At 35.2% G+C, this 18,931-nt stretch overlaps 2 protein-coding genes across 4 annotated transcripts in view; one reads left to right on the forward strand and one right to left on the reverse strand.

Moving 5' to 3' along the window:
- The first annotated feature begins 9,769 nt into the window (after positions 1 to 9,769).
- On the forward strand, positions 9,770 to 15,322 carry LOC107048440 (PRADC1-like protein). Of its 2 annotated transcripts, none has more exons than XM_015271604.1 (3): positions 9,770 to 9,970; positions 10,111 to 10,250; positions 14,570 to 15,322. In XM_015271604.1, the coding sequence occupies exons 1-3, from the start codon at positions 9,916 to 9,918 to the stop codon at positions 15,005 to 15,007; spliced, it is 633 nt and encodes a 210-aa protein (XP_015127090.1). In that variant the 5' UTR covers positions 9,770 to 9,915; the 3' UTR covers positions 15,008 to 15,322. The 2 variants fall into 2 exon arrangements, with proteins under 2 accessions (XP_015127090.1, XP_015127091.1); XM_015271605.1 differs by having other exon boundaries at positions 10,111 to 10,217.
- Positions 15,323 to 16,841: 1,519 nt separating this feature from the next.
- Positions 16,842 to 18,931, reverse strand: part of LOC107048439 (xaa-Pro aminopeptidase ApepP) — a 13,256-nt gene continuing 11,166 nt past the window's right edge. For both annotated transcript variants that reach the window (XM_015271603.1, XM_015271602.1), the window contains 3 exons: positions 18,518 to 18,648; positions 17,703 to 17,878; positions 16,842 to 17,088 (listed from right to left, as the gene is read on the reverse strand). In XM_015271603.1, coding sequence (XP_015127089.1) covers positions 16,966 to 17,088; positions 17,703 to 17,878; positions 18,518 to 18,648 — 430 coding nt within the window. In that variant the 3' untranslated portion in view covers positions 16,842 to 16,965. The remainder of the gene's footprint in view (positions 17,089 to 17,702; positions 17,879 to 18,517; positions 18,649 to 18,931) is intronic.

An 18,931-nucleotide genomic window follows, 5' to 3' on the forward strand; every position in this document is an offset into this window, starting at 1 on the left:
CCCCCCCCCCCTCCCCCCCCCCCCCCAAAAGCCCATCAAAATCCATGCCATTTTACCAGACCAAGTGCCTCTCCTCTTTTCCTCCTCGTGTATTCACTCCTCCCCACTCTGGCTTATTTTATCGACTTCTCGCTCACTCGACGCACTCGGTCCGATGTATCTCGCTCGGATCGTCGTCGCCACCCACGGTTCCATATACGTACGTGCAACGAGACACTAATACAATCAGATGCCTCCAAGAGACTCTCGTGCGCTTCGAGTGAAAAAAAAAAATTGGAAAACGAGAAAAAACAAACGCGTGGAGACAGATTTAATTCGAATGCAGCACTCGAAAAGGCTTCTTAGGTTCAGGAAGAAATATTAATGAATAATAATATGAAGGTACGGACAGGGGAGATGATATTTGATTCTGGTTTGAGTTGCAAATCGATAAATTCAAATCGGCCTTGCGGCTGAGATAGTCTAATTGACAGTAACGTATAGCGTTATATTCAAGGGTCTGAGAGTGCCGGTGAAAAATAATAAGAGACGTGGGGAGAGGACTGAGGGGAATGAGGGGGATAAAAAATTTTGTGCATATGCGTGTATACGCTCGCGCGCTCCTGATGGGAACAAATATAAGTAATCGATGGGCTGCGCTGAGCATACACACGCTGCTCTCGTGTTATCGAAAACATGAGGTTGGAGAAAAGGAAGAGGGTGAGGATGGATATAAATGGAAAAAGGAGAGCAGAGATGATATAACGAGTTGGGGAGGTTTTCGGGGGGGTCGAAGGATGATGGATATTGGCGTAGGTCGGGTGCCGATGGTGAGCCAACATTGCGCCAACACTCGGTGTTGGGTTACTCCGGGGTTTTTAGTGAGCGCTCGGGGGAATCTGGGCGCGGCACTCGTTGTGGCGAGCTCGGGCCGGTGGTGATTGCCGGGATTTGGCCAGCGGTGAGCCGACGTTTGAAAATTGTACTTCGGGCGGGTGTTTTCCAACTGGCAGAGCAGAGATGATGTGAGTTGGGGAAGTGTCATCGGGGGAATCGAAAGATGAAGAATATTGGCGTAGGTCGGGTGCCGATGGTGAGCCAACATTGGGCCAACACTCGGTGCTGGCTCACTCCGAGACTGGGGTTGTGGATTTCGCATAATCTCGGTGCGACACTCCTTGTTTCAACCTCGGCCCAGTGGTGATCGCCGACTTGTCACCAAGGTTGAGCCAACATAAAAATTTCACGCTTGTAAATGTGTTCCAACTCCTGGCAATCAAACGCTGTACGAGTGTTGGCAACCAAGTTCTTTGAATTTAGAGAACAAGCTTCGGCCGACTGTCGGCCAACAGTTGGCGACCGACTCTCGCCCACCCCTGAAATAATTTTTGGCAACCACCCTTTCCCTTCTAGTGTCACTCCCAGAGGAAATCCATTAGTTCACTAGGCCCAAGGCTACGGTTGGCGCAACCCTGGCTCAGCATTGGCATCAATTCTTCCTCAAAATTTGCCACAGCGGGCTTTCAATCAGTTGAAGTGATACCAAAAAAAATCGTAAGAAGGACTTGAAGCATCTCTAAGAGTATACAGAGAAAGAAGTGTGCGTATAGCACGACGCCCAAGAGAAGTTCCGAGTCCGTAGTTGCCTGCCACACCCCGATGCGATTAAACCTGTTGCTGCTTCGTTCTCATCGTAAGAGATATAGGTATATAATGTAACCCACGCCCCGTGATCCCTCGGCAACGTTTAACTTGAAGAAAAATACATTGAATTCATTCTAACTCACCCCTCTCTCCCTTTGCCGTGGAACATGGAACCCCGATGCGGCACCTCCTCGTTGCAAACATCAAATGGCTGAACAATTTCACTCATACCGGCTGATTGAAGCCACATGATTAAATGAAAGACGTTTATAAATCGATAGATGAACTATATTCTTGGATTCATTCACGAAGACGACAGTCTTCGTTTTATTTTATATTTTAAATATTAACATGAAACATAATGTGGCAATGTGATCAATTAATTAATCAATTAAAATTACAATCAGAATTTCTTAAAATTTTAGAAATAATCATTTTTCAATTAAAAAATACTGAAGACGAATAATAGAAGATATAACGAGTCTAAACTCCGCTATTTGCTAATATTTAATAAAATATTCACTTATTTGGAAGATAATTGCATGAATAATAGCGATTTTCGGTCATTTTCAATACTTGACTCAATGAAAAAATTAATAACCGCCAAACTACGGGGAAAGACAAATTCTAGTTGACGTAAAAATTCTTTACATTTTATTGACGATTTTCGGCGAAAATTGAAGATTCAAAAAAAATTAGCTTTTTGAGTAATTAACAATGAAAAAAAAAGTTTTTTCGTATAAATCCAGTTAAACTCAAGATAATATTATGTATAACGTCTCATTTTGAAGGGTTTTTTGAAACCCCGCAGAGATATTGGGGCCAATTTGGAAAATAAGTTTTTTTAGTTAAACTAGCAATTTTCAACAAATCATAACTCCCTCAATTATCCATATTTTTTAATTATTCATTTTTCAAAATTCTTATCTGATCGCCGTCTTTTCAGAAAAAACTAGGGGGCTACGCCCCCTGCTCGCTCCACTCGCCAACCCCCATATGACCGTCATCCTTACCGTGATCCTTATTCTGACCTTTGTGATCCTTATTCTGACCCTCCCGAACCTTATTTTGACCCTTATGATTCTTACGTACGGAGTCTTAATTTCGAGTACCAAATTTTTATCACCAGAAATCGACTTGGATGTTCATAATACAGAAAGATTCAGACGAAAATTCCCAGCATCGACTTTTTTGTCCGGCGGATTTGGGGTGGATCCGCTCAATTCGCAAGAAATACTGTTTATTGGCCTAGAATTGCGCTCCACGCTCACCTCTTCTCTTCACAAGATCTATGCGCGCGCTCTCGCGCACGCTGATCTATTCATTTGTTGAAATGAAGAAATGGAATTCATTAAATTGTATTTTTTCATGAATACCTTATAAATATTGATAATGAATCAAAGAGAATTCGACTAATGATTGAAGTGAATAGCGAAGTAGAGTAAAAGAATCTATAAAGAATTTTTCATTTTCAATTAATTATCTTCAATTTTTTAAAATAATTGGTCTCCATAAAAGGACAGAATTTATTAATTTCACCGATGATATCTATACATGTGAGATAAAAAAAAATTTACCACTGAAGAATATGAAATTATGTCACTGAACAATTTGAAAATGCCGTGTGTTTTTTTTTTGTGAATTACTTCCTGTCACATATTGACGAATTAGAATTAAGGATTAGCGGTCAGGCAGTTTCGAGATATTTCGATATAAAACAACTTCACGTTTCTTTCATCTTTACACGGAGAGAAATGTTCAGTAAAAATTACGGAACTCTCACTTCACTCACCGATTACGGAATCGACTCAGAAAATTTAAGTGACGATATCGTAATTTTTCACAAGAGATTCAGATAAAAATTACGGAACGCTCCGGAAAAATTCCGTGACAGTTCCGTCAAATTTCCTACAACCACATTTTGCTCCGAAATTACGGAAAAGATACGTAATTTTTATTGATTCTTTTTCCAACCCAAATATCGGGCAGTATAATTCAGTAGCGAAGCGGTAAACCGGGTTAAGTCGTTTTTTACTATTGGCTAGTTTTTGACGAATATCTCGGAATCTAAAAGAGATAGAAAGATTTNTCTCTTAGATTCCGAGATATTCCGCAAAAACTGGCTAATAGTCAAAATCGACTTAACTCGGTTTACCGCTTCACTACTGAATTGGCCCATTCGACATCACGTGGTACAAGCTACAGGGTTTTCAACTGATAATTTTTTGATAATTTTCTCTGGTAGTTGCTATATAAAAAACAAAACATCATGCAGTCGAATTAACCCCTCGTCAAACTGACAGATTGAATTCAATTGTGGTAATCCGAGGATTTTTTCGAAATCAGTGTTAATTATACAATTTTCGTTTCTCAATTGTGAGTTTCGTCTCATGGTCCAATTATATTGCCCGACATTTGGATTGGAAAAATAATCCCCTGAATACCACACGAGCTTCAAAATTAATCGGGCATTTTCCTCAAGGTTCCCTGCATACAAATGAAGTCGTCAAGTTTTTCAGGAAAAATCACTCGTGCCTCGCACTCGTGATTTTTCAACCCGATAAACTTGACTCCTTCGTTTGTTTGCAACGAACCTATCGGAAAATACCCGATAATTTTGAAGCTCTTGTGGTATTACAAGTGAATATTTCAGTAGCGAAGCGGTAAACCGGGTTAAGTCGATTTTGACTTTTGGGCATTTTTTGACAAATATCTCGGAATCTAAGAGAGATAGCAAAATTTTACTCATTACCTTTTTTATAACCCTCAGTTGGCTCAACAAAAAAGGTCATAACAAAAAATTTTCTATCTCTTTTAGATTCCCAGATATTCGTCAAAAACTGGCCAATAGTCAAAATCGACTTAACCTAGTTTACCGCTTCGCTACTGATTTCTCTCCGTGTAGTAAAATAGGAGCAGTGAAATGAAAAAAAGATATCGATAATGTTTGAAATAATTCCACCCACCCCGCCAATGATTTCGATATGGCAATCGCCCACGTAGAGAAGTGGCCGTGAAATATCGAAGGTCCAGGCGAGATTGCATCGGGGTCAGGATAGTCGAGGAGTTCGGGATATCAGGGGTTGCGCGGCCAATGTCGAATGTCATGGCGGGGTTGCAGCGGGTCGCCGTCAGACAAGGGCAGGGTTGAGGCTGTAGCCCGCCGGCAGTGGGGATCGACTGCACAAGGGGTGAGGAGACCCGGTGGGACGCGGGGAGTCCAGGAATGTTGAATCGTTCATTGAAGAAACGACACGTGTATGACGGAGTACAGCCTCCCCTCACCCGGAGGGTGGCGGATTGACGGTGGGGAGGGGTTGCCATGCAACCGTCCACCGGGGCCTGGGTTGCCCCTGGCGACCGTGTTGCGTCACTGCAGCGACCGCGTGACGTCACAACGCTTGTGCCCTTGACCGTCCGGACAGCCACGATATTTACCCCTCCGGGTTTACCGAACGTGCTAGTACATTTTCCCTTTTCTTATTCCCGTCATTTACGCAAGTTCACGGACGTCTCCACCTCCTCAACATCTTTGATGCATTTTCGGCGAATGACGACTTTACCATCTGACCCCTGGAGTACGGGAAATACGTCATTCTTATGATAGGGCGCTTGATGGAAGTCCCAGCTGACGTATTTGCATTGGAGTTTTTTAGTAAATAGATCTGGGCGCGCGCTTTCGCGCGCGCTCATCTTTTTGTTGTGAACATGAAGAAATCGAATTTATTAAACTTCATATACTCATAGATGTTTTATAAACATTGATAATGACGCAAAGAGAATGAAGAGAATGAAGAGTGAAACATCAATGAATAATTTTTAATTTTCGATTAATTCTTTTTTTTACTTTTTAAAATAATCTGATTAAAATCTGTAATTGTTTAAAAATGAGGGGAGGGTTATGAATTAATTTCCCAGAATACTGAAAAAATTTCTTGAATTCTTCGGAAAATTCCAGTTTTCCAGATAACCGTAGCTCTTCAAAGATTTTTCTCGAATTATTTGGGAAACCGAAGAATTTTCATGAATTTTGTAGAGTTTAGAATTTATGTATGAAAATCTGAGAAGCAAGAATTGATCATTTGTGCGTATGATAAATATGAAAAAATTAAAATTTGGGAAGTGAAGAATAATTTGTGTGTTAAAAAAATTTAGAAATACCATGTTTTTTTCTCATGATCAACAATTAGGCAATTTAGATATGTTTTGATATAAAGCTAAACTTCACACATGAAAAAATGAAAAATATGACGCAGAAAATTTTTTTTCCATTTGAAGAATTTGAAAATACCGGGGATTTTTTTCAGCGACTACTTCACGTGACTCATTGACCAATCAAAATTGAGGATTAGCGGTCAGGCAGTTTCGAGATATTTCGATCTAAAACAACTTCACGTTTCTTTCATCTTTAGTAAATAGGATATTTCGATATAAAACAACTTCACGTTTCTTTCATCTTTAGTAAATAGGATACCCTAAGAGCTTCAAAATTATCGGGTATTTCCGGATAGCTTCGTTGCAAACAAATGAGGGTGTCAAGTTTTGCAGGTTTAAAAATCCCGAGCGCTTGCGCGAGGCAAATATAAGATTATATTTGAAATGAGCCGGNTCGAGATATTTCGATCTAAAACAACTTCACGTTTCTTTCATCTTTAGTAAATAGGATATTTCGATATAAAACAACTTCACGTTTCTTTCATCTTTAGTAAATAGGATACCCTAAGAGCTTCAAAATTATCGGGTATTTGCCGATAGCTTCGTGAGGGTGTCAAGTTTTTCAGGTTAAAAAATCCCGAGCGCTTGCGCGAGGCAAATATAAGATTATATTTGAAATGAGCCGGAAAAATGAAGAGCTACTGCGAAATATTCAAAAGCTAGGAGGAAATATCCGAAATAAAACTGTCGGGTAGCCTCAAATACTGCGCTCTGATTGGTCGAAATGCCATGGGGAAAAATAATCAGGGATATTTTTGGCGCTGGCGATGGCGAGACTGGGGAACACCTGATGCGTAAACGGATGGTCACGGGTTCGAGTCCCGGGGTCAACTGGTTGGTGAGCTGAGGTTCTTGTAAACATGCATCGAGAATTAGCGTGGCGTCGTGAGGGAAATGGACTGCGATTGCAAGCAGGAAATAATCCATCAATGTTGATTTCTAATCAGGGCTGGCGCGCGCTGGTGACGCCTGGTCGAGGACCGATTGGTGACGGACGGTCCGCTCGAGAAACCGGTGAGGCGTTTGTTGAAAATCGAAGATACTCTACACTGTTGAAATTTTTGTTGGTTTTGTGGGAGATGTGGTAGGAATTTTCATGAGAGTGACATTGAGTCGGATTTAGGGGAGAAATGGTTATGGAATTTGAAGTTTTAGGCGGAATTGAAGGACATTCATGAGTTTTCAATTGGAGTGAGATGACAATTTCGCAATTTGATGGATTTTTCAATGGAATATGAATTTTCAAAAACAAAATGATTTGAATTTTTCATTTTTTCCGGATTTTTTCTGATTATTATGAATTTTTACAGAATAATTAAGCTGAAAAATCAGGGATTTTCGGGACTTTCAGATCATTCGAATTGAAAATCAATGGAATATTCGATTTTTCAATGACACGATTTCCTGAAATTCCAGTGGAAATTGAATACGACAAAAATTTCAGGAGTTTGAAAATTTAGAAGAAATTTCATGGCCCAGAAACTGCTAAAAATTTTCGTCTGAATTTTCCGTGCCAAATTCCGGAAATTTTTATCGTGTTCAAGTTCCACTGATACTTCAGGAAATCTTTTCATTGAAAAATCAAATATTCCATCGATTTTCTGTTCAAATGATCTGGAAATCGATAAAATATTGATTTTTCAGTTTAATTATTCTACAAAAGTTCAGAAAAATCTGGGAAATTCCATGAAAAATTGAAAATTCATGTGATTTTGTTTCAGAATATTCACGTCCCACTGAAAATTCAATCGTCGTGAAATTTCCATCTCTCTCCCGCTGAAAACTCATGAATTTCCGTGAATTCTACCATTTTTCCCCAAATCCGATTTAATGTCACCCCCATGAGATCGACTACAATATCTTGCATGAAATTAAAAAAAATTTCCAACAGCGTAGTTATGATTTTCCCCGGCATATTCGCTATAATTTATCGGAGAACTTCAACACATTCGACAAATCGAAATTGCTACGCTCGAGCGCACAAACACGTTGGCGCTGGGTGCATGGGCTTTCACTCATACAAGGGGCCCCTTCGTTCATGTATAAACCAACGTACCGTGTTTTCATTCGGTTCTCTGGGACCCCATTCGTTTCATTCATAAAATCGTCGTGTGGGTTTTGCTGGTGTGCAATGCCGCGCACGCGCGATTTAAGTGAAAGAGAGATCCCCATTGGATTGGCGTCTGTGGAATTAAAAGCGAGAAAGTTGGGAGAACGGGTCTTTTTATGGTGTTGCCGCTGCTATCATGCCCCATCCTCGTTTATTATTATTTTTTTTATGATTGACGGAATTGCGTCGATTTATGACGATATTTTTGGAACTAGTTGCTTCATCCCGGCAGGGGAAACATTTTCTAGGGAAAGTGCCGAGAAAATGAGGTAATGATTACACTCTAATGCGCGGAGAAAAAATTATTACTCAAATTTCAAGTGAGAAATTTTTAAATGTTTAACAACGACAAATTTGACTCCTACCCCGAACATAAAATTCCTTTCCATTTGATATTTTCTAATTGAAGTCCAGTTGTCATTCGTCAATAAGGTGAGAGCATGAACCTAGCGTTGTCCAATACATTTATATTTTAATTATTTTCGCTTTTTTTGATAAATTTTTCGCGTCCCCAGAGTAGAGTGAAATTTATGGAATTCAAAATTCATTTATTCATAATCTATTGCGAATAAAGTAAGACGGATCCTCAACTTTATTCTTTGGAGTGCACGGAGAGAACGGGTCTTTTTATGGTGTTGCCGCTGCTGTCATGCCCCATCCTCGTTTATTATTGTTTTTTTTATGATTGACGGAATTGCGTCGATTTATGACGATATTTTTGGAACTAGTTGCTTCATCCCGGCAGGGGAAACATTTTCTAGGGAAAGTGCCGAGAAAATGAGGTAATGATTACACTCTAATGCGCGGAGAAAAAATTATTACTCAAATTTCAAGTGGGAAATTTTGAAATTTTTACGAACGACGAATTTTAGTCATACTACTGAAAATCTTTTGCGTCTCAAATATTTTCGTTGGTTTCCATTCTTCAATTTGATTTAAAACAATCATTTAGTATTAAAAGTCCCGAACAATAATTAAAATTACTGAATAAACATAATTTTTCTTTTGTTAATTGGAAAATATCTCTTTTGATTTATCTGGCACCAATAAAATAATTTAGCCCGAACAGATTTAACTACTTCGTAGTAATTGATAAACGAATGATTTCAAACAATTTAATGATATTTTTGAACTCTTGATAATACTTTCGGTCCCAATAAAATTTCAAAGTAAGTATATTTGATAATATTTTCATGCCGAAAGGCAGCTATTGTGGGACATCCACCTTGTACGTGATTTAGTCTACAAGACCATTGAAACTAGATTATTTTGGGAAAATAATTTGAAATCTTGGAGGAATAATTCAGTAGTGAAAGTGGTAAACGAAGATAAGTCGACTTATCTCCCAGTTGAGTTTTTGAGGAATATTTCCGAATCTAAGGGAGATACCGAAATTTTCGTAATCACCTTTGTTGCAGCACTCAATCGGCTCCACAAAAAAGGTTATAACAAAAATTTTGCTATCTCTCTTAGATTCTGAGATAGCGATTGAAAACTGGTCAATAGTAAAAATTCACTCATCTCCTTTTACCACTGCGCTACTGAATTAGTTTAATCTGGTTTCAACGCCACAACCTATACAAATGGCTCCACAACAATTTACTTACAAACTATTTGCGACCCTCATTTATTCGAAAATTTATGCGTCACATGACCGTCATTTTTGGTCACATGACGCGGTCTGGAAAATTCTGGTCATTTTGCATCTTCAAGTAAGAGATTGGCGGATCTCAGTCGTTGGGCATTTGGATCCGAATTTTTTGGCGGGAAATGGCTTGACGGGATCGCCTGCGCGCGCCAGTCAAACAAACATGGCGCACGGGCTACGTCACTGCACGTTGCCAGCGACATCGAATAAATTTCAATGGAATATTCGCAGCTCGTACGCTTGTCAAAATAATTCAATACCGTATATCTCTATCAACAAAGATTAAAGCGTTAAGGTACTTGTTATTATATTAATAGAAATGTTATTCACCGTTATGATTTTAATTGCATGGATACCCTGTGGACATGGACGAGGTCTGTAATACTTATTCTTCGTTTATTTATTTCGCTATTAATCAGGCCTTACGCGTGGCACCTGATAGCGAGAGCTCACGGTGTTTCTTGCCGGCTAATCGGGGATTTAATGTTCAGAGGAATTTGTTTGAATTTTTTAGGCAGCAGGAATGACGTTTACACGACGAACAGTCACAGTGTCGAGGAAATTGGGAACGATGTTTTTTTTGAAATTGTTCATCCACCGGAGTTGCAGTTTACTTATAGGGTGAGACCGGCTCGAAGTTTGGGAGCAAATTTTGTGAGTCACAATGAAATTTTGACAATAGGGACGGGTGGAGTAAAATGGACACTAGACTTTTTTTTAATTGTTCATAACCCAGGAACAAATTTATCAATTGAACTCAGTTTAGGCTCGTCACAAAGGGAACGAATTGTTCTTTGTATTGAAAACAAAATTATTAAATTTCATCAACATTTCAAGCCCTCATTAACATTTAAAAAAAAGTCAAGTGTCCGTTTTACCCCGATCTCGGCTACTCCTTTTTTCAATTAATTATTTACAATCATTCTCATTGCAAAATGCAGTACGACCGGTGAGAATCATATGTCCCAATTTATCAGCTGTTAAATTTCCATATTACGCTAAATGATTTGCTAATTCCTATGCTCACTGAATAAGATTTTAAGGTGTTTCGTGTAAAAAGTAAGAATAATGAAAGAAAATTGGAAAATTCGTGGGAGAAGTGTCTGAGTATGCTGCATCATTCAGAATTCTTGCGCATTTTTTTCAGAGCTCAGTCTCAGGAAAAAAAATAATGAAATTTGGATATTTTTGTAATCCCTCCAGCTATAACCTCCGAGGTTACCCCACTCTCAATTAGGGAAATTTCCATGGCACCCAAAAAAATGATGAACTATTGAGGAAAAACTAGTGGGTGATAAATAAAATCTTTCTTGAGAACACGTGTAAGTTTCAGATTTTTTTCAGATTTCATAAGAAAGTTATTTGAACAAATGATTCGGAAAATTATGAGTTTCGGGGCAATTACGCCCTCACGAGCAGGCGCGTGATTCGAATGTCGGTGAGCATCATGGGAAAGGTATGGGTTGGACCATGGAACTGAGAGAGAGAAAACACTCGACAGGTTTACCAACTCGAGACGCATTTTAATATTATTTCAATAATTAGAAAAACATCCAATAAAAATTATTTGACACCCGTAGGTGATGAGAAAAAAATCAATCAATCTGATAGATAAAATCAATATTCAAAAAATGTTCAGATGCACACTTAAATAGTTATTTGAAAATTGGAAAATTTCGTGCTCAGCGATTGAATCAGGGCTCGAGAACAATAAGACTCCCCTCCCCTTCCGTTTCGCCGCTGTGCTGTGATCAAAAAATTGCAGAAAATTGTACTATTTCGGATCATTATTATAAAAGCGAAACGTGAATTGACAATGTGTTGAGTGTTACTATTGCTTTTCCACTATTCTATGATCCACGTTCGATTAATTTGGAGATTAATATCATTTGATCAAAGTGAAAAAATCGATCATCATTTTCACTGTATTGCATTCAGATTTTCCTACACTTAACGTCAAAAACGTGATACAGTCTCATAATTCCATCTTCTTCCATCTTCTATCTCGTGTCTTGTCAATAAAAAAACTCGAATCTCATCGACGTTTCACGTGCGGAAAATTTTTCCTGAATTAAAATGAATATTTTCGTTTTTAATAACAACATTCTTCACTCAAAATGCGTTTGCCCTGCGCACCCAGGAAAATAGGGACCTCCTGATGGGCCACACTGTACACAATACACAATCAACGAATAAACCCATATCTAAATCGGAAAACAGCATGAGGAATCTTTTACTACCTTTCTTCCCCGCTCTTTTATGATTTCGTTCTAGAGACTCTTTCGTAAATCTTATGATCATAAAAATGCCTACCACTAGCAGAGATGTTCTTTTCCAAATCAAGCGAAATAAAAACCCTTATTTATTGTCATTTGCGCCCACAACTCCAACTTTGGCGTTTATTTTTTTCTTTCGATTTTAATGTGAATTACTGAGCTAACGAATACGATTTCGATGCATATGAGTTTATCTTGGAGCTCAGAAAAGGGAATGAATGAATGAGAAAGGGCCTATTTCACCCCAAGTTCTCCTCTATCAACTCATATTTTTTAGTGGTGCATTCGTCTGGAATAAATGTGATTTTGGAGATAAAAAATGTGTGCAAAGTTTTTTGCAGAAATTGTTTTTAGATTTTTTTATGCCTAAGGAAATCTAAATACAATGTCTTTTAACGTTTTCTCCCAAAAGAGTTCTAGTCCGGGATATTGCACTTTTGAAGTGTTCCTATTCGGTAAATTGCTCATTTCTTTTTATTTCTAGTGTAACTAGCTTAAAATAATTCTTAATCGATAGTTTTCATAGCGTCTTCTCATTCAAAACGGTTCCTCCTCGGTCGCTTCATTTTAAGAAAATGTTGATTAAATTATTCATTCAACTCGATATTTCAATTGAATTATTAATTGATATCATTTATATAAAACATCTTCTTTTCTTTAACAACATCAATTAAATTTCTAAAACTCATAATAATCTTGGGGTTTTAGAATTCAAGATTTTAGGAAAAAAACTTAAAGGGACGCTGAATTTTCCTGATCTTTGTAGAATTTTATGGAATAATTAAATTTAAATTTATAATTGAATTTTATGGATTGATTGAATTTAAATTTGAAGTTTCCATTGCTTTTCTCATAGAATTGTCAATTTTCATTAACGAAATTTCTCAAACTTTCAGAGAAATTGAGACTTTTTAAATATAAATTCTAACAGGGTGATAAGTAAAGCTTTAACATCGGCAAATAAGACATTTTAGGACAAAAAATCAAGAGACATTTTCTATTACTGATTATTCAACAAAAACCCTATAAAAATTTTTCCTAGACTCTTGAACTGCCTAGACAATTCCCTATTAAGAAACACGTGTGGAATTAATAAAATTCAGTAAAATTAGTCATTCAACTCAATATAACTACATAAATTTAATTTCTAACTCTCATAATAATCTTTGAGTTTTAGAATTCAAGTTTTTCGAGGAAAAACTCAACAGGACGCTGAATTTCCCTGATTTCTAGAAAATTTCATGGAATAATTAAATTTTAATTGACGGTTTCCATTTGTTTTCTTATAGAATTGTGAATTTTCAATGGCAAAATTCCTCAAACTTTGAATTCGTTTAAATAAATTTAATCATTTTAAATTCATTAAAATCATCCAACAAAAACACTATAAGAGTTTTTTCCAAACTCTTGAACTGCCTAGACAATTCCCTATTAAGAAACACGTGTGGAATTAATAAAATTCAGTAAAATTAGTCATTCAACTCAATATAACTACATAAATTTAATTTCTAACTCTCATAATAATCTTTGAGTTTTAGAATTCAAGTTTTTCGGGGACAAACTCAACAGGACGCTGAATTTCCCTTAGAAAATTTCGTGGAATAATTAAATTTTAATTTACGGTTTCCATTGCATTTTTTATAGAATTGTGAATTTTCAATGGCAAAATTCCTCAAACCTTGAATTATTTTGAATAAATTTATTGATTTTAAATTCTATAAAAGTTTAAATTCTTTAAATTCTTGAAATGTCTAGATAATTAAAAACACGTGTGGAATTAACTTCAGTAATTTGAATTATTGAAACATTAAAATTATTCATTCAACTCAATATTTTAATTGAATTATCAACCAATATCATCCACATAAAGCACCTGCTTTTCTCCAGCTATATAAATTAAATTTCTAACTCTCATAATAATCTTGGCCTTTTAGAATTCAAGTTTTTCGGGGAAAAACTCAACAGGACGCTGAATTTCCCTGATTTCTAGAAAATTTCATGGAATAATTAAATTTTAATTGACGGTTTCCATTTGTTTTCTTATAGAATTGTGAATTTTCAATGGCAAAATTCCTCAAACTTTGAATTCGTTTAAATAAATTTAATCATTTTAAATTCATTAAAATCATCCAACAAAAACACTATAAGAGTTTTTTCCAAACTCTTGAACTGCCTAGACAATTCCCTATTAAGAAACACGTGTGGAATTAATAAAATTCAGTAAAATTAGTCATTCAACTCAATATAACTACATAAATTTAATTTCTAACTCTCATAATAATCTTTGAGTTTTAGAATTCAAGTTTTTCGGGGAAAAACTCAACAGGACGCTGAATTTCCCTGATTTCTAGAAAATTTCGTGGAATAATTAAATTTTAATTTACGGTTTCCATTGCATTTTTTATAGAATTGTGAATTTTCAATGGCAAAATTCCTCAAACCTTGAATTATTTTGAATAAATTTATTGATTTTAAATTCTATAAAAGTTTAAATTCTTTAAATTCTTGAAATGTCTAGATAATTAAAAACACGTGTGGAATTAACTTCAGTAATTTGAATTATTGAAACATTAAAATTATTCATTCAACTCAATATTTTAATTGAATTATCAACCAATATCATCCACATAAAGCACCTGCTTTTCTCCAGCTATATAAATTAAATTTCTAACTCTCATAATAATCTTGGCCTTTTAGAATTCAAGTTTTTCGGAGAAAAACATTGCTCTCATTCCGACAATACCTTCAGATTGCTGTAAACAACCGGACAATGCCGATGATTTATTCGGGGCAGTTGCATTAATCGAAAGGGGAGGCTGTACCTTCAGTAAGAAAGCGGCAAATGCTGAAAAAGCTGGCGCTAAAGCTGTGATTATTTCAGACCATATACTTAGCGTCGAGGCAGACAGAAAAACTCCCATATGGAAAGATCACATGTATATCGACATGGACGCTGGGGGAGATAGTTCCGGTGATATTAACATTCCAGCTGGTTTTTTGTTGGGTAAAAACGGCCGAATGATTAGGGATACTTTGAGACAATTGAAGCTTCCCCATGCGATTATCAATATACCGGTAAATCTCACTTTCACACCTAGGCATGCTTACAACAGACCGACGTGGGTTCATATATAAGTTGAGGAGTGAAGTCGTAGAACGCATTCGTAAATTCAATTTTTAGTGTCAGATTTTTTACTCTTACGTTTTTTTCCGTAAAATGCATATTTTTTTTTATTGTAAATCGAATGAAAAAAATTATTCGAAATGTCTTGGGGAGATCCAAGTAGTTTGAGTATTTTTTCTCCAGTGAAATGCTTTTCTAATTTTGGAGTTGAACGTCAAAGCTTTCATTTGAGGCTCATTTGACCCTGTTCCCGGACATTTCACAATTATTTTATTATTTAAAGTTTGCAGAAAATATTTTAAACATCTGAAAAAATTTAAAGTTTATTTTGGGAGAAAGATTGATTAAATAATTTGAAAATTGTAATTTTTGAGAATTACGAGGATTTTCTGTGAATAATTTATAAACAATCAATTTTCCACCATAAAAATCATTTCGGAATCGTAACAAATACATTCATATTCATAATTTTACTAAAAATCTATTTTATGCCTAAAAAAATAAAGTTTCCGAAAGTTTAAACAATTTTGATTATTTATTTACAAACAACGAATGTTTATAAATCTTTTTATGGGAAATTGTTTAACCATTCAGAAATTCATTATTTTTTTGCGTTTAATCAATTTTTAATTGAATTTTTTAATTAAAAAAAAATTCGTTATGACTTTGAGAAAGCGATTTTTAGGGTCAAAATCATCTTCAAGAATTGGAATCATGAACTTCGCTACGAATATTTCTTAAATTTAAATTTAAAAAAAATATATTTCATAAAATTACACTTTAGCAATTTTTAAAGATTTCGAAATACTTCAAAATTATTACAAAATCATTCAATAATTTAGGGCTACGTGAATTTTAAACAGACACTATGATGTTCAACTACAAATATTGGAAAGTATTTCGAAGGAAAAAAATTGCCAAAATAATTTGATAGAGAATTAATTAGAGGAAAATTGATTTTTTATTGTTTCGGGTAGAATTGTTAAGAGACAGTTTTTGTTGAGACTTTCTTGAGGCATCTTGACATTTTATTCTATAACCCTTATTTTCAAGATGAATCAACAAATATTGCCTGAAAATTCTGGTTATTTATCCAAAAAGATTGCAATATTTTTTCGTTTATTAACCATTTTTTGGAGCCAATACAGTTTTTCTCTGAAAAATATCAGTTTTTCCTAAAATAAATTTTTTACGAGAATGCAATGAAGATTGTTTAAACTTTCAGAAATCTATTTTTATTATTTTACGTTGACTCGAATTCTAGTGGAATTTTCCATTTTGAATTCCGAAAAATTCATGACGATTTTGGAAAAAAAGTGATGTTTAGAGTGGAATTAGTAATTATACCACGAAATATTCCTCAAAATTCCTCACAAAAAGACTAGCCAAAATTCTTGGATATACTCAATGTTTCCAGTCGAGGGTATTCTTACGTGGAATTTCCGAATTTTAATCGCAATCATTCTAAAGCAGTTGTACATCCTGTAAGCAATCGAAATGTAGATACGTAATCTCAAGTTTTACTATTCGCTGTTAAATGAAACTCTCAGCATTTTTAACGACAATTGTATCCAATAACTAAAATTATACAATAATAATATATTACGTTATCATAATAATGCACATAATAATAAACAAACACAATATTCTTCTATTCCCAATAATATTACACTTTTTAAAATTATGATAATGTAATAATTATTATTTTTGTGTAATTATTCAAAGATTCACCATTGTCCTGAAATTTAGACAACGTCATTGTGATAGATTGAGATCTGCCAAAGCTGTACATAATTGTATTCCATTGCTCAATGATAATTATAGAAGTAATGAATAAAAAGCGTATTGTATGAAAATACTTCATCACCAGTTTTATTGATTCTTCCTCTTTTTCAAGTATTAAAAGTTCTATCTAGATGGGACATTGGTATTTTGTTGATTTTTATAGTTCATCGATGTTATCCTGGGATTATCTGGAAACGGGTCTGGTCTCCTTTTTCAGCCATTCCAGTGCCTGGGCGTTTTTCTCACCTTGAAGCAGGGGCTGGAGCACCTCCACACAACGCGCGTGGTAATTGTTCAGATACGTTATCTGGAAATTGCGAATGATCGTGGTTTATTAGTGGGACGAGGCGAATCGAGAATCATTATACTTTTTTATAGATTTCTGGTATATTATTTATCTAATCTGTGAGGAGTACACGAAATTCCTCAATGAACCTTTCACATGAAAATTTTTGAGTTTTTCTGGAATTTCAAGGAATTTTGCCGTAAAAATTGGAAAAGTATGAAAACTGAATTTTAATGACGAAGTTTCTGAAAATTCCAGCAAAACTGAAAATTTTTCATTCATATTTTCCTAAAAAAATCAATGAAAATTGCATTTCAGCTCAATTATTCCAAGAAAATAGATAGAAACCTGGAAAATTCAGGTAAATCTACTTTCCAGTTCTCAATTAATTAAAAACGGAGAATTCTAGTCTTTTTCCGCTGAAAAATTTGAAACTTCATTCAATTTTCAGTAAAATTTGTAAATTCCTGATTTTTTATTCCCTAAATCGAAAGCGACAGTGCATTTTCCATAGCAATGCATTTCTTAAACTTCGTCTCATCCATAGGAAATCAGGGGGTGTCTCCCCTACAAAAAATTATCTCTGAACATAAATTATGAAATTTCATTTTGTACGAAAAACTATAGAAGTTCACCTCTTCATCGCTGAGGAGAGAGACATCTAAAAGATTTGTTTGAATGGGCACGAAAGTAACTGGTTCAAACGTGAGGAACTGCAGGTCTCTGTGATGATATGGCGTATTTGCAGGTACAACATATTGAACATTTTCTAAACGAACCCCGAACTGTCCATCCTCATAGAATCCAGGTTCTGTAAAAGCACGACAATTTCTTCATATTCAAACTGAATATTCGAAAGAACAAAACAAAATATCTAACAGAACAAGTCGATTTTCGATATCTCAGTGAAAAATGAATTATCAAAAATAAATAGATAAATTATCAAAAAAAGGATCGAAACAAAAAATATATTAATAAACTATCATTATGAATAAAAATATTAATAATGATAATTTATTAATTCTCATTGTTATTTTTCAAAAAGATATTAATACATTATCATTTTATGATTATTATTTATTAATATATTTTTTATTGCGATATTCTTTTTATAATTAATGAATAATAATCATAATAATGATAATTTATTAATATCAAAAAATATATTAATGAATTATTGAAAATTCAAGAGAGAAAAGCAAAATGTCTGATAGAACAAGTCGATTTTCGAGCTCTTTATGGGGCATAAATTAAATTATTTTGATGATGTGTGACTCTGGAGAAAAATATCGAGAGAGATTTCTTGAAAATCTTCTCAGCTGTCCAGGAAGCTTCTGGCATTTTCAACGAAATTCGCTCATTGAAGGAATGATCCAGTATTCAACGAGATGTAAAAATCGATTGACTATGATTTAATAATTTGAGGGAATGATAGATGATGAAATTCGACCATTAGAGAAGAATATTCCAGGCTGGACTCCAGGATCATCGGGGAGCGGTCTCCAAGAAATTCCATTTGGTCCCTCGTGGACGTTCAGGTAAGCACCGACGCCATGCCCAGTTCCATGAAGGTAATGTAATCTGTAAATTACAAGTGCATTACGTAATTAATTTCGTCGATCGTTGTAATCTTAAAAAAAATAGACTATGAGGTCAATATGTCCCTTAATTCATCACCCACTAGTTTTTCTTCAATAATTCATAATTTTTTTCTTGAGACTGAGATCAGAAAAAAATATGCAAAAATTCTCAATCATGCAGCATACATCGAGAGAAAAACGAGNTCTAACTCTCATAATAATCTTTGAGTTTTAGAATTCAAGTTTTTCGGGGACAAACTCAACAGGACGCTGAATTTCCCTGA

This window comes from Diachasma alloeum, unplaced genomic scaffold (genome assembly GCF_001412515.2).
Source record: "Diachasma alloeum isolate Michigan unplaced genomic scaffold, Dall2.0 Dall_scaffold_00192, whole genome shotgun sequence".
In the NCBI taxonomy this organism is placed as follows: domain Eukaryota; kingdom Metazoa; phylum Arthropoda; class Insecta; order Hymenoptera; family Braconidae; genus Diachasma; species Diachasma alloeum.

Excerpts from the sequence above, each read along its gene's own strand:
- LOC107048440 (XM_015271604.1), top strand. The coding sequence starts at position 9,916 with ATGTTATTCACCGTTATGATTTTAATTGCATGGATACCCTGTGGACAT. Across the intron at positions 9,971-10,110 it reads ACCCTGTGGACATGGACGAG|GCAGCAGGAATGACGTTTAC; the intron begins GTCTGTAATACT and ends TGAATTTTTTAG. Across the intron at positions 10,251-14,569 it reads GAAGTTTGGGAGCAAATTTT|AATTCAAGTTTTTCGGAGAA; the intron begins GTGAGTCACAAT and ends TTGGCCTTTTAG.